The sequence below is a fragment of the Nasonia vitripennis genome, chromosome 4 (genome assembly GCF_009193385.2).
Source record: "Nasonia vitripennis strain AsymCx chromosome 4, Nvit_psr_1.1, whole genome shotgun sequence".
Taxonomy (NCBI): Eukaryota; Metazoa; Arthropoda; class Insecta; order Hymenoptera; family Pteromalidae; genus Nasonia; species Nasonia vitripennis.
The window spans coordinates 12,970,150-12,986,925 of NC_045760.1; the positions used below are offsets into that span (position 1 = coordinate 12,970,150).

General features: G+C 41.1%; 2 protein-coding genes across 2 annotated transcripts in view; one reads left to right on the top strand and one right to left on the bottom strand.

Annotated features, from left to right (window-relative positions):
* Positions 1 to 16,776, top strand: part of LOC100120465 (nephrin) — a 324,223-nt gene that overhangs the window by 71,792 nt on the left and 235,655 nt on the right. The window lies entirely within an intron of this gene.
* LOC100120791 (glucose dehydrogenase [FAD, quinone]-like) lies at positions 188 to 16,649 on the bottom strand. The gene is made up of 7 exons (XM_001604343.5): positions 15,860 to 16,649; positions 5,474 to 5,799; positions 3,536 to 3,927; positions 2,319 to 2,752; positions 1,371 to 1,741; positions 596 to 690; positions 188 to 462 (listed from the first exon to the last, which is right to left on the bottom strand). The coding sequence occupies exons 1-7, from the start codon at positions 16,065 to 16,067 to the stop codon at positions 381 to 383; spliced, it is 1,908 nt and encodes a 635-aa protein (XP_001604393.1). The 5' UTR covers positions 16,068 to 16,649; the 3' UTR covers positions 188 to 380.

Here is a 16,776-nt window from a genome sequence, read left to right on the forward strand (position 1 = left end):
AATTCCACGATTTTGAATAAATAAATTTTTACTTTTAATATACACAATTAAAAATACTCAGATTATAGTAGTATTTTGTTCTAGAATACTTATAAAAGAATTCGTGCAATATTTTTAACTGTGTATTAATGCACAAAAAATTCGATCTATAATTTTTGTTTATATTTATAGTATTTTACGTGACTTATAAGTATAAAAATTTTATTTGATTCATGCAAAAATTTACATTTCATTTGCAATTATAAAAAGTATGTAATTTTACTTCGTAGTTTGCTGAAAAAATATTTCTCATTCAACTAGTGTTTTGGTGATAATGTGGACTAATTGTTCACTTTATCATCTGGGCTGGACTGCTGCTTTATATTTATCCAGGGTGAAAATCACCAAATGTCCTGGTTCAAGTTGAGATATTTGATTCCCCATTTGAGCAGGTCCACTGAGTTGTCCTTTGACGAGTAGGAACTGGCAAAAATTTGAAATTCTATAGATGACTTACTCAACATATTAATAACTATATACAATTGTTAGTTGAATATTGTGTTATGATGAATTTAATCATTGACCCGTTTTCCAATAACTGGGATATTTCCCATACCATTGGGTAGGCCTGGCGCCCCAGTCTTTTTTGATAAAATCAGCGGCTCTTTCCCCAATCATCATGGCTGGCGCTGCTGTATTTCCAGATGTGACCTATAATTATTGATAAAACTTAAATTCATCATACATCAGCATTTATTCGCAATAATTAATTTATAGCAAAAGCAAATCACTAGAAAATAGTAATACTGTATTGGGCCATTCAGAACATGTGATTTTATTATGTAACAAGATATTTATTAGCCAAATTTAATTACGTTCTACTTTTTCAATCACTACGATAATGTTCATTGATGCGTCATATATTTGGAATTTGAATGCATTGGTCGCTTTAAAGTATGTTAAACTAAACTTCTAAATGCGTCAAAGAAACTTCCAAAATGCAAACATTGCTTTCTTTCCTTGCGATCTTCTTTCAATCAGTATTGATAAGGTATTATCTTAAATTTCAGTAAAAATTTCATCCATTCATACGTGGAAATTATCGAATTTATTTCTGTGTTTAACTCCACGCGGCGCACAATACATTGTTTGCATATGATAACATGTCAATATGAACGTGAGTTATAAAGCTACGTGTATTTCATCACGAAATTTTTATGAGAGCTTACGTAGCTGTTCTTTTACCGCCGTTACTTAATTATTTATGCATGCGAAATGGTAATCCTGGATTCTATTTGAATATTGTATTTACTGCGCAAAAGTTAAGAACTATTTTGGTCGAAAGCCACAACATTTAAACAATGATATTAACTCCTCGTATCAATATTTACCTTTGGCATTATTGATGTATCAGCAACTCGCAATCCTTTTACTCCATAAACTCTAAGTTCAGGATCTACTACTGCCCAAGGGTCAGTTGAGGGTCCCATTTTACAGGAACCTGCTTGATGATTTTCCGGGCCTGTGTCTTGCATTACTGCACACGCCCAGTATTCGTTGCTACCAAACGGATATCTCGAACAAGCGCGAATTGGTGGATTTGATAGAGTAATGTTGTATTTTCTCAGTATTGACGTATTGGCTAATGAAAGTGCTATACGTATTCCTTGTACCAAAATCGCTACGTCAACTGGATTGGTTAGGTAATTTTGCTGTATGATCGGATATATAAAAGGATTGTTGCTAGCTAATCGTAATGTGCCTGCAAAAAAACAGATTCAGAAAAGTATTAAATGATTTCTAATTAAAACTTGTCGTTTCACAGTGTAATAATATGTAGAATCTTCGTATAATGATTTGATGGATATTATAGCTTATACATATGTAATCTAAATTTTATTCATAAAAATTGAAACTAATTAATTATATAAAACTAATAAATAACTGCATTAAATATGAATTTTCATCAAAACCAGAATGAAAATACGTATTGTACTGGATTTTAGACTGTTGTGTAAATGTTAGTTTTTTTAACTGATACCTTTAGCATAGCTAGATCTTTGTTATCTACAACTAAGCAAACTTAGTTTGTTGCTATAAGCACTTTCTCTAGCGATGATACGTTTTCAACTGCAAATTTTTGAATAGAACAAGAGTAGCAGTTTCTGAAGCAATTGTAACGAAACCTAAATTTGAGTGATACTGAATTAGCAAACTGTTTTCTACGACTATATTTTTGATGAATGATATAAGTTCAGATAGACAGTATTTCTGGTAAAATAATTGGAATTGCATAGCTGATAACGATAAATCTCAGTCGCAAAAAGATATATGCTCACCTCGACTCCTCGGATGCAGATTGGTTGGTGAAACACTGATACTCCGTCGGCCATTGTCGAGCAAGGCTCCGACTTGGCCTGTTGTCGCACAGGCCGCCTGATATCCGCCGAAGAACAGCTGAATATCTGGATGATTAGGCGTCGTGTAGCTTGACGGTAGCTTGCCTGTGATCTGTGATAGACCTGTTGAAGCCATTGGCCCTTTCTGGAAGGATATGTACTCCGTTGCTGCAGCCCAATTTAAATCGTACTCATTCGGTTCATTGATTGTAAAAGAGACTGTGTAAGACACGTGATTCTGAAGGTTCTCGCCAACACCCGGTAGGTCTTTGACCACGCCTACATTCACGGCACGCAAATGCTCCTTTGGACCGATGCCTGATAGCAGCAGGAGCTGAGGCGAGCCTACCGCTCCTCCTGATACGATGATTTCTCTAATTAAAAAAAACATGTACATTAATTTCTACTAGTTTAAATTAACAAACCTCATACTATGAAGACTTAGGAAAAATGTAAAAATAACAATGCATTTTTAGTTTATTGCAAAGTTTAGAGAAATCTGATAAGTTTTTACGATATCACTTGAATTATTCATGAAATGATCATGTACTTAATAAAATCGCTTATTCCTGCTTTTTTTCTGAAATCTAAATCAGTTATCAATGGTGGTCCATATGATATCTGGTTTTAGTTTCCTGTCCCTGAGTGATTGAACTGCTTAACTGCCAGTATCATGAAATATCTTATTTAAATATAAACACGCACACACTCACATAGTATCGTATGAAGTTACAAACGTTGTGCGATATAGATTAGAGAAAATGATAGAAATTAGCAATGCTTCGACTGACATCGCCATATCGTTATTAAGCCATCGAACGCTAATTTTAATTTTGCCGGCAATACATCAATGTCTTGAATTGAGAGTGCCACATCCTTTTAAATTTGTTAATCTCCTGTCTGCACGGAAGATGAAAAATAAGCACAACATCTTCTGCAAGGTCATTCACGATTTTATAAAATTTTAAATAAATAACACCACGCTTTTGCAAAATAAAAATTTAATCCATCCATATGAGCTCAAAATATTTTTAATGGTGTTTTAACATTAATTTTTAGCCAACAACTCTCATATTTAATAAACAACTTGACTAATAGCAAAAACAGAAAGTAAAAAAGGCATGTTTTCAACAAAAAAAAAACATGCCAAAAAATACCTCGTAACTCTGGCCACTCGAAACTCTCCGTTCTTATAGTACTGCAATCCAACGACCCTTTGATTCTCTGTAATGATCCTAGTGGCCGTAGCGTTGAGCAACACATGAAGATTTCTGCGATTCCGTACCGGTTGCAGAAAGGCTGCGGCGCTGCTGACTCGCACACCGTCTCGATTGTTCGTCTGGGCGACGGTAAAGCCGACTATGCGGTCACCGTTCAGGTCCTCGCTGATCGGGTAACCAACTTCGGCCGCAGCGTAAAGAATGTCAGCAGTCAAGGGTGGCTGCCAGGGAAAGCGCCCGACGTTCAACAGACCTCCCTCCGAGTGGTACTTATTGCCGACGCGCGGTATCTCCGTGTTGTTCTCCGAACAAAGAAAGTACGGTAGAACCTGTGAAGAAAATGTAAGAAGAAATTAAATTGTGTTAATTTTGTTATATTCAGGTGCTTAAACGAAGGTAAATAATAGGACAAGTAGATATTGACTAATTTTATCTACTAAAAAGGTTTTTGCGGAGTATGAAAAATTAGTAGACGTGTGTATAAGAATTTTTTTAAAGATGTCTGGAAGAAATTTCACCCCCGAGAGTCCAATGCTTGTGGGGTTGTTCTTTATATTACTTTGAGCAGTTAGCTTTTCCATGAGCTATTTTGAATGCCACGTAAAGATAATCAGTGTCACGAAGGCGGTATGTTCGTGCGTATGGTAAAACTCGAGCACCTTGACATTTCTTTCCGAGACAAATTTTATTTCTTAAAATAATTCACTTGTGCTTTGCCTTTAAATCATTTTAAAGTATAATACGTTTGAAAGTTATCTTATTTTATGAATTACAAAAATTTTTGATAACAAATTTGAAACTCATCTCTGTGGGTCTTTGTGAAAATAAACTGTCGCTACATTGGTTGAAAGCGTTAAAAATTCATAAATTGTCTGCCTCTCCAAAGACTAAAATCTTTATCAGAGTGAAACAACTATTTAAATTATAATAAAACAGTATGTTGACATGTGTATAACGTCAAAAACCACTATCGAGTATCGATGAATTTTATAACCATCACCTGGTCGCTCCTTTCGCGCCGTTTCCACGAACAGACTATTAAAAAAAGTAAAATGATTCTGTATCAACGATTCCGATGGTTACACGTCTGCACTTTAAGTTTACTTTTATTCAGCTTGGGACTCGGAATAATATATATTAGCCAGTGTGATAAATGGAATTTTGTAATTGACTCCAATATTGACGAAAATCTTTCATCCAAAATTTTAATCTAGGTATATCGGTTTTATGTATCAATTTGGGAATATAATATAGTGTCTTCAGGTACCCAATAAAATTTGGATCGAATATAACGACAAATAAATTCGAGTGATCCCTCCAGGCTGAATATGCGGAAAATATAATTTATGCTATATTCTTTCAAAAGTGCGAATCAGCTTTGTACGCAGTATATAAGGAGGATTTATGCGCGCTCGTAAAATAGACATCATATTCATAAAATGTGCGACGTCGTATCCATAAAATATATACGATATCCTGTTTTCTCAAAGTTGCTTCCGCGCTAAGATATATAACTTTGCCACGAAATAGACCAAAGCATTCATTCTCGCTGGCATAATATACATATATACACCTACGCAAAGTGAGAAGGCCACTCGCGCTAAGAAATCTCGAGCTTGTCCCACAAAATAAATTTGAAGCCATAAAAACAAGCCAGTAGCCCCGCGCTGACCGCGTAAATTAATTAAAAAGTATCCCCCGAAACTGTCGTCTCGACCGCGTCATTTCTCGCCTCTCTCATCCGACAAAGTGTTTTACGCATACACCGCCTCCGCCCGTCGACGCTGCAACGCGAAGCCACGTGTAAGATCGCCCCCCCCCCCATTCCCACCCGAAAGAAGCTTAATTCTATTAGCGCGAAGAGAATGGACTCACTTCCTTCCAGGTCCAGCCATAGTTGCCGAGGGCCGCCCAGTCGTCATAATCCTTGGCGTTGCCCCTGATGTACATCATGCCGTTGTGCGAACTGCTGCCTCCGAGGTTCTTGCCTCGGGGCCAGCTGCAGGAGCCGCCCTGCGACAGACAGGCGTTGCTCTCATTGATCGTTCGGTACTGCCAGTCAATTTCCGTGCCCAGGAACATGGCCACCATGCTCGGCACGTCGGCACCCGGAGGCTCGTCCGGCCCGGCTTCCACCAGCAACACCTTCCACTCCGGCACCTCGCTCAGACGTGACGCCACCACTGCGCCCGCCGTACCGCCTGTAATCAAATTTGTTTCGCATGAATATACGCGGTCGCTCTCGCCAAATAATCGCGGCTGTACTGTTAGGTTTATCATATTTTCGAACCAGACATGAACGTATTTCGATTTTTGAAATCAAGTAACGAAATCATATCCGGGCGTTATTATAACGCATCACTGCTGTATACCGAGCCGTATTATTATCCAGCCGACAATCACAAACAAAATTCCGGCATGGGGCGAAACTTAATCAAATAATGCGACCGTGCAAAAATACACACAAAGCCATTTATAATATTCGACAAAACGCAGCGAGCGCCGGTAGCCCGCGAGTGCGCAATTAAAGCAAATTACCGAATATAATAACGTTGGCGCTTAATTAGTATTCCGCGGGCGATCCATCAATAAGCGAGCCATGTGTTGCCTCCGTGGCCGGCAATCGCAAGTATCGGTTCGCTCATTAGTTGCACCTTTCACGAAGTTGCGACTGTTTAGTTGACCGCAAGCTGTTTTCAGCTTTGCCTCGCGCCCCATCACTGTAGTTTTGCTAGTTATGGTCATTAGCTGTGGCTACGAGCCTAGCTCTCGCGTAGCCTGCTGAAGGTTAATGGCCATGAGCGCGACGTTTTTGCGTTTGTGTGCTAGTGCGCGTATCGAGCGCCTTACGTATTTTTGACCGATTTCGTTGGAATCTAATGAGCAGTGCTGAGAATTGTTCCCATTCCGTGCGCGTTCATTAATGCATACAGTCATTTCAGTTCTGACTTTTAATGGAAGCGTAAGATGTTTTACATTCGATTATAACTATACGTTTATGCTGCCATATTCGTTAACATTGTTGGTTATAACTTATATTTATTACTAAAAATGTACAGCACTATTACTTGGATACCGAATGTAGCTTTAGTATCAGTGCAAACCGGCTGCTTTATCAATCTTTTTTTTCCTAAGTCCACTGGAAACTACTAATGCTACGCGTAGCTTTCACAAAGTTATTCGTGCAACGTTCACCTATCCTCTTGCGAAAAAGTCAATCTCAATTCATGCAAATAAATTATCCTCCCGTAAAAAATTATTCGGTTGCACACGCGTACATATCCGCACCAAAGCACACAATTTTTGCATAATGATACCAGAACGACTCGAAAAATTCGATTTTTGGCGTTAGGAGTTCGCGCGCTCTCTTTTATATTGCTCAATTACCGACAGCGACTTCAGGCCATTGTCGTAACGCTAAGTAGCAATATAACCTCAAAAATAACAACAACACCAACAAAACAATTCGCAGCATAACGAGCGGCAATCCGCGAGCCGACGAAAGAAAATAAGCGTTTCCGCATTAGCGGAGCATAACGAATCGGGCCGACGAGTCGTTTGTAAATTTAGCCTCGGCTATCAGTGACGTCATCTGCCTTCGGTGCGCTAGCGGCGGTATATACGCGAGCGCGCAGGTATACGGCAAATCGCGATGAGCACGCACAGGCTGCTGCAGCAGCACTGGCGTCCGGTGAAATCAGAGAGTATGTACTTATATAGGCTAGTGCGCGAGGAAACGGCGAATTTCTCAGTTCGCTCGTAGCTTCTCTCTTCCTTTCCGCGACTCTTTGTTTATGTTAGGCCGGAGCAGAGCTGCAGGAAAATAAGGAAAGAAGTCGAGTCGCGAGAGGATCTCGTTAATTACTTGTTGGGCCACTGTGTATACCTACTGTGGCTGATGCAGGCGAACCGGTAGTCTAAGAGACCACAGTTATAGTGCCGGATACTTTACTCTTCGTATCGTGCGATCGAGTTCGGATGTAAAGATCGTTTTCTCGTCGGCTGGTTTATGCCGCATGGCATCGATTGCGATCGAGCGAAAGTTTCCGATGAAAATATGCCCGCGGTCAATGCCATGATCCTCGTAGTAGAAGACGCATGTATATATATATATATATATATATATATATATATATATATATATATATATATATATATATATATATATATATATATATATATATAGTTCGCGTAATGTATTCTGTTAAAAGTACGCGAATACATAAATGTAATGGGCTATTTTGCGTGATACGCAAGCATTGGGGAGAAACGTTCGGGAAAGTAATAAAACGCTCATTTTTCACGCAAACCTCTTGCAGACAACACACGCACAAACAAAGCCAATGATACAGCAGAGACGTCATGGCAATTCATGGCAATTAGAGGCGGGCATCACAATACAGCGGAAGTTCCCGCGGCAAAAGTTTTAAACGCGCGCGATTATTTATCACCGGCAGTAGGCAGTCGTAAGGTGATATTAATTCAAATTACTTTTCGCGCAACTCTGGGGGAGAATTCGAGCCGCGCGATTAAGGAATGACTTTGAAAAAAGAACAGACAATGGGGGAACAAGGAGACGTTAGCCATACTAACGCCGCGCGGAGGCATTCCGTAGTTTTTTTACGCTTAGATAATGAGCCAAATCAATTAGTCGCTTCGCCGATCAGCCCCGATCCGAATGCATCATTACGAATTCGATTAATCGAGAAGCTCGCGTATGAGCAATATTTGATTTGGAAAAATAAAACAAAAATCGAATGCAGAAACATTTATGTGTACTTTATACGAATGTTCAATCGCGAATTCGTTTGCTGAGCGTTTATTGTTGATTAAATCATGTTCACCATGTTTGGTAGAAATGTGTTCAGCACACTGGTTGGGAAATTAATGAGTTAAATAATAACCTCACACGCTTAACTGACCACATGATTGCAGGTTTGAATGATTTGATATTTTATTCAATTATATCGTTTATCGTTTGGAGTTAAAGGCCGTAATATGTTCGGCGACTGCAACGCAAAAATCGAGCTCACTATAACGAGACGCTATCATATATAATGATTTATCAATGCGAGGCATTCCGAAAATAGAAAATTTCTTCATTCGCTAGACGAAGCGTGAAAAAAAACGCGCACCATCGTTGAAGTAGTCATGGCGCAACTCTCTTCACTCGTAAAAAGTTCGTACGAGAGCTGTTAAAAAATTGGAGGTAAAAGTTATAAAGTGTGCGCCTATAAGTACACGCTTCGCCCAGTAGAAACAGGGCGGGCTCTGGCCAGACGCGCACGCCGTAATAAGGACTTATTTCCTCTATGAATAATTTATCCCGTCACCAGAAGTTGCGAGAGTAGAAAATAGAACGAGCTGCTCATTTTTGCGAGCGAGCTCGAAATCTGCGGAAAAAAAATTGCGCACGCACAGCACTTTACGCAATCGCCAGCATAAACCGCGTGTGCATATAGCACGTGGAGCATATGAAATTACGTTCACTCGAACCTTTCACGAGTCCGAAAAATCTCCTCTGAAAATTTTCGAATTCCCGATCCGTGGAGCTAAAAATCACAGCGACGAGGTTTTTTTTCGAATTTTCCCATCCTGTTTAGTTTTCGCCTTTCGAAGCAATTAGCGACACGCATTTGGTTGCCCGTCGGCGGGAAAGGCGAAAAAAAGGAGCATCGAGTCGATCTCCGGCACATCGCAAGTGAGAGTTTCACGGCTTCTCGCGCGCTTCGATCGGCCGTCGCAGCTCTCCCGTCTCATTTTTCTGCGGCGTTATATAGAGTATAGCACGTATACAGATACGCACACAAACAGAGGCGCGGGACTACAGAGAGCAGAGCTAAAAGTGAATGTTACAACCATACGGGCTCTCGTGCCGTATACTCGCCCAGGGGAAAATGCTCCCGGCAACGCACTCGAATGAGACTGCATACTTGAGAGCGCCAACACTGCAGCTCATTCGACTCTCTCGCTTTGTTTTCCCCTCTCGGCCGATCCTGATGGCACAGCGCTGCAGCAGTGTATAACGGTCTTCGCGCCAAACTGCTCTATATATACATCCGCGGATTCTTCCGGCGCTCGTTCCTCGATGGATCGGAGCTGCCGGGAGGGAGAGCCGACTTCACGACTGCGCGGCTTTGAACTAGTTTGCGCGGCCGGGCAAAAAATCGAGAGTGCCTATGCAAAGTCGTGCGCAATTGCTTCGGTAAAAGTGCGCGCGCCTCGAGATTTATACGCACACAGCGAGCGAGCGCGGGACAGTAGGGGAAACGGAACGGCCTACACCGTTGAATCAGCCGGTGTGTTATATATACCTATCTACTGCAGGCGCGGGCACGTGCAGCGGAAAAAAGAGAGCTGGAGCTGAGTCGAAGCGCGAGCGCAGCTCTCCCGTGCGGTTAATGGCATTCTAAACTTCTTCTTCGCCGGCGATTATTCGATGATTGATGATACGGCCCCGCCGCGCTGCGCAGCTACTGTGCGCGCTCTTTTTGCCGCGGAGTGTAGTTTGCTCGGCGCGCGTAAATGTAATACGCGCTCGTTTAGTGGCTCGCTTCGGCTTTTAAATTGCGCAGGCCGTTGTTTCACGGCGATTGAATACACCGATTGCGAGGAACAAAGAGATATCGCTGACGCGGTCTTCATTTTCGGCTTCTAGCTCGCCTTATGTAGTTTATCGCCGGCCGATAATGCGCCGCGCGTAGCTTATGGTTTTATGCGCGCGCTCGGTGGCGTAATTTTATGAAGCGCGTAAAAAGGTGAAAGCTAAAAAGCGGCTTTGTGTTGTTATGTTATTTTGATGCGCGTTCAATTATTTGAAATGACTCAATAAGCTGCGCCTGTATAGCTATGGGCGTTTGTTTGTTTGACTTAAATGCGATTTAGTTTCATCATTGTACGTCGAAATCTACATTCGTTATTATCTATACTTGCACGATGAATAAACGTTACGAGAAATCGATGCATTTTTGGCAGATGTTAACGAGCTGGTATGTACATATTTGTATAACAATTACACCCATAAGAGATTTGTTTTATGTATTTGTTCGAATAAAGGTAAAGAAATCGTTCGGACGTTTTCACTAGATATTGTAATACTGATAGATAAAGCAAACTTTAAAAGCCTAGATTCTTCAAATATAAATTGCATACATAAAACGATAGATTCTCGGAAAAGCCATTGCAATTTTGCAGAAATCGCTATTAACTATAGTGGAAATCGAAAATGCGAATACTTCATGTTTATATGAAACATTTTTCGCTCAGTTATAGAGTAAAATCGGAGTTATACCATATTACGAGGCATTTTCAAACTTGTAAATACAGACGAGATTGCCTAAAGTCCTCTCTTAAAAAAATGATGGACTTGGTTGTGAAGCCTTTAATACGTGATTCTGATTGGTTGCTATGGTCGGTTGCCTAGGTAACAGATGAGAACCCGCACGCTTTAAATTCATAACCCTCATAACAGTCATAACCCTGGTAGAAATTTTTCAGGTGTTTAAAATAAAATGAAATGAGGTTAAATAGTATGAAATCTGAATAGCGGATTCAGAAAAAAATATATGCAATATTACCAACAAGAAATCTTGATAAATTAATCATTACCAAAAGTGTAGTATTGAAACATGTGCATTGAAAAGTGTCACCCTAACCCTATTTGAAGTAGGTAATAATGTGTGTGTGTGTGTGTATATGTTATTTAGTTTTTTGTAAATATAAGTGAGAAGTGCAATTAAAAGAATAAAAAGTATAAAGATATATTGTGTCTCCGTGCCCAAAGTCGCCCACGGTGAGGTTTAAGAAGTGAATTTAAAGAAAAGTTCAGTATCCGAGTCAGTGAATTTGAGTTTATCACTACAATGCCCTTTAAATTTTAAAATATGTAATCTAGATAATTGAACTGTTTTCATTCATATTTTCACACCAACGGCAATGTGAATTTTTTAATTTAGCGGCTCACATTTTGCTTATAGACAGTCACGCAGTAACTACTATCTCTAGCACATTGTATTTCCGGTTTCCAGTGTATTTTTACCTGGAGAAAATGATAAATATTTTGGCTTTTTTGTCAAGGCATTAATGAGAATATTTACTTTTAATAGTTGTGAGAGATTTTGAGGTTTTTCCATTGCATTGCATTTGCTCTCAATTGAAAACTAATTTCTAGAGAGCTCATTTTTTGTATATATATTTCTGTTTTGGTTGTGAAAATATTTAAAGTTGAATTGACCTTAACTGAAATACTTTTGATTTCGACTTCAACACCCATGATAATTATTTAGTCGTATAAGTTATTCACATCAGTGTCGGAATCGAAATAAAAAGTATTTCAGTTAAGGTTAATTGAACTTTGTATATTGTTTCATTGACACAAAATAAATCTATATGTAAAATATGAGCTCTCTAGACCCGTTAGTTTTCGAATGAGAGCAAATGCAAAAATAGAGAAATAGGCATCGATCTCAAAATCTCTCACGACTGTTAAGAGTTAAAATTCTTATTAATGTCTTGACAAGAAAGGCAAAATATTTATCACTTTCTTCATGTAAAAATACACTGAAAACCAAAAATACAATGTGCTAAAGATAGTATTTACTGCGTAATTGCCTATAAGCAAAATGTGACCCGCCAAATTAAAAAATTCACATTGCCGTTGGTGTGAAAATATGAATGAAAACAGTTAAATTAAAATCATCTGGATTACATGTTTTTATAGGTAGCATATCAAGTATCTGTGTAAAATTTCAATTGCCTAGCTTTTTTACAATGCAAATGAATAGGGTTGTAATAATAGGCTTATACTCACTGACTCTTTTACTGAACTTTTCTTCAAATTCACTTCTCAGACCTTAACGACAACGACTTTGGGCGTTGTTAATATATTTATATTAAAAGTATTACAGAATATGGTAACATATGGTAGGTAATATGGTAAAAATATTAGCAGAAATTAGTGTACCCAAAACTTATGTTGTTTTTTCTACCAGGGTTATTAGACATAGATAGAATAAGGAGCGCGCGAAGCGCGCCTTCATTCCTAGTAAGGTAAAAGTGATAGTTAGTGGCTGTTATTCTAAAAATACGAGAAAATATGTTTTATCAGAAGCTAATTTCTGGCTATTTTTTATGCGCATTTTATATTTCTCGGGTCATTTGAAATGCATGCAGTGCAGTGTAAGATTTTGAATGGTACGTTTACAAATTCGCGATACACGTAAACGCCGGCACAAAGTAGACTACCGGATCATATATAAGACTCTTGCATAACGTTGTAATTGCAACGACCGCAAAACGAAATAATATTTCAACTCGAGTTAAATCAAACAGCTTATTTAAAGAGCTCTTTTACCTCATAAAATAGCGAAAAACCTCACTTTTGAACAGAAGAAGCAATCTCTCCGTTGATAAAGTAAGAGCATCGTATCATAGATTTAAATTTTCAATCTCAAAATGTCAGTGATGACAAAGCCAATAATAAAGCAAACTGACATTTAGCCGCGCCTGCAAAATATTAGCCCTGTCGAAAAAGCGAAGCCGGCCTAGAGAGAAAATCTAACCAGTGACTAACCAACCGCAATAACTCCGCAATAATTTTGTTTGACCCTGGCGATTGACTGCGTCGCTGGTGCGGTTCGAAGCCGAGAGAGGCCTCGCGCAGGCAGGCAGGCAAGCGCATCGCTCGCTCTCCCGATGTAATTTCCGGTCGCTGAAAAGTCAATTTTCGAAGAAAAAAAACCTTTCAACGCACTAGCCGGGCTTTCCTTATTCAGTGCGCTAAATCCAGTGTGTCTCGATTCGATTCGCCGTATAAATATTTGTATGCTCCCTCTGAAAGGCGTGTCTTCTCGCTCATCGTACTTTTTTCGTATTTGGAAAATATCATATTCGTTCGAGGAGTACAATTGAATGGCGAATTGATATTCTCCGCCTATTTTACTTCGCGTGAAATAGATTCGATATCGGATGGGATGAATAATATGTAACGAAAGCGTCGAACGGGCTTACGCGTTTATAATTGAATTCGTTACCTCGGTGTTTAAATTCTACGAATATAAATATAGCCGAAATTAGTGATGATCCCCGACCGATGCAAATATGTTCTCGCTCAACTTTTTAATTAATTTCTCTTCTTTCTTTTTGTTCTAGGTAATGATTCAGCGAGAAAACACAATGAACGCTGGAGAATCGGCTCTATTGCCGTTAATCAAACCCATATATTGGATCCGCTGCATATTAAAGTTTCCCACTGGCGTGAGAATTATTATACTACTTTTTTCATTTTAAATAAGCAATGCCGTCCCCGTCAGTTTTTTCATCGTATTCTAGCTCGCCGAGGTTACTATTTAATCTATAGCCTCAAGCCGAGCTTCGAATTGCCGGCAAACTGTGTACCCCGCGCCAGCGTCAAAGGGCCGAGTTAAAGATCGCTCGTTGATGATGCATCAGGAAAGCCAGAATATATATACGCTGCAAAGCGGCGTTTCAATTAGTTTTTAACGTTCGCGCGCGGTTGTTCCAGGGCTTCTTCTAATCAATTTGACGAGGCTCTCCGCTCGCTCGTCGGCCCGAATTCTGCCGGTTCAGCGAGCAGACATCGAGAGGAATACAGATACGCGCGAGCACACACACACACACACACACACACACACACACACACAGAGCGAGCGAGAGCTGTACAACATATTATAGAACCGTGCAAACCCTAGCTCGTGTATATATAACCTTTGACCGGGGCGCTTGTGCGCGTTTGCCCCGAGCGTTTCGATAATCGCGTCTGCGAAATAATTGCCGGAAAATTCGATAAATTCTCCTCGCTTCTCAGTCAGAGACGTCGATTATAAGGGCTCCACTGCGCGGGCTTTCGCGCATCGTCACGAAAATTTGCATGTGAAACAAAACAGCAGTATAATAAACGCTCTATAGGATATAATAGAGTAATTTGGTTGAACTCGCTGCGCGAGACTCTTTCTCTCTTTGATTGTCGAGATTTTGGCGTGCCGCTGTATACGTATAGAGACGTACACCTTAGAAGCTCGCAGCCGTTAGCTTTTTATCGATTCACTGTTCTGTCCTTAATGGATTTTTTATATTTTCCTTGTCTCGCGTGCGTGTATATGTAAGCGGTCAGTGCCTTTTCTAGCTGCACGTTGCTCGCATGCTTTCGGGTAAATTGATTTTCAATGCTGCTATAAGTGTCGATGGTCATACACGCGAGAGATGACGTTGAATAATGTTTCTTACGTAACATTTAAAGCATAAACATTTAAATATAAGCGCTCGCAGTTGCGAATTCAACTTCTGAAACAACTTTTACTTCATTTTGTTTTTATAACAGTCCTTAAACGGAATACTAGACTGCGTTTCCGTATACTTTTTGCTATTTTTAGCTGTTAATGATAAAACATGGCGCAGCGAATAATGTTAATTCGAAGTATGAAATGCGGCATAAGTAATAATTCAAATCCGAGTTGACCGTTGTGTAATTTACAATATTCTGAACTTGATTTTATATCTGCATATACTTTAACATGCACTTGATCAATAGTTAACTTTCAATGTACACTCGACTTGAATTGATTCCTATCTTTGAGATCAGTATAGAGTCATAGGTGTCATGACATTTTCTTGGAACTGTCTCGCGACGAAGGACCCCGATGGTAGAAATGCCAGCTAACTGGCGAGGAAATCAGTTCAGATAGGCTGCTTTCATCGTCAATTAGCTAACCCTTTTTACCAGGCGACCAATTAGCCAAAAAAGCGGGCGAAATCGCTATCTAACTTATCTATGCTTTTGTTAATTTGACCCGTTACACGGGTACTTTTATCTGTATCAATACCAAACGCCATTGTTCCCTGCACGGTCACGCACATGTATCTGCTTTCCCGCGCATTCACGAGCCCAGTACACGAGTGAAGTATATATAAACTCGACGAAATGCATACGCGCGAAGGCAAACAATCCCGCAGGTGCGGCATACCCCATGTAGGGGAAACAAACCGCGCGCGCGCGCACATTAGCTCCGGTCAAAGTTCCGATTTGTCTGTAAAACATTTCTCTCGGCGGCGAACTTTCGATTTCCCGCGAAGTCGGCGCAGGGGCTTTTCGCGGCGACGACGCACACGTGCGCGCCGTAAAGGCGTAACTGCACTCCCGCGGCAGCTGTAATTATAGCCGCGACGCATTAAACCGCATCCCCCTGGTGCAGAGATCCATATAGCGCGTAGTACGTATATATATATATATATATGTATACTCACCGCCGACGACAATGAAGTCGTAGTAGTAGTCCGCAGGGTCCGCGGGTATCACGCGTTCGCAGAGTCGTGAAACCTCGCGCTTGGCCCTCACGAACGTGTCGAGGATGGTCATGAAGACGAGGAACTGCGAGCCGGGACAGGCCTGCGCGAGGCTCGGGCCAAGGTACGGCTCGTTGCACGCCGGCTCGAGGGACAGGCTGTACGACATCTCTCCTTGTAACTGCGCTCAAACTCCTCTCGCCGCGCTCCAGCGGCTCGAGTCCACGGGGCCGAAGAGCGAGCTGTACGTATACTCGCGCGCTGGCTTATGCGCTCGACGAGAGCTCGCGCGTCGTCGACGTCTTGGGCAACGGAGAGGACGACGCAACCGGGATGTTCAGCACTTTTTCCCCTTCTTTACGTCGCTACACTTGGCTCTTCTCACTCGGCTCACTGTCGATCCCTTGGTCGATTATTTATGCCGAGTGTGCAGGAGCTTGGGGGAGCTGGAGACGCTTGTTGATACCGTGGTGGGAGTGTGTCACGCGCGAACGAGGTCAAGGAACGCTGCTGGCCGTGTCAGCGCGAACTTTGAGCGGCAGAACGAGCGAGCAGAACCCCATGTCACAAACAGCACTTGCCGAACAAATCTTCGCACAGTCTTTGCACCGCTAGAAAACGTCTGCACGGAGCGCAAGAGAAGCGCCGATCGGGATCGCGCTGATGCCGCCTCGGCGCGGCCGCGTGCACTGCGACAGCGAGAGTGAGAGGAAATAGGAGAGACCGAGCCGCGGCCGGGAACGGTGCATGCACTACGAAACCTCTCACCGAGCCCCGGCCGCTTTATAATTCATCTCCCACCTGACTTTGGCCTCTCTGCATCTCTCTCTCTCTCTCTCCCCCGTGCGCCCGCCGTACGTATACTCTCTGCAGCGGCT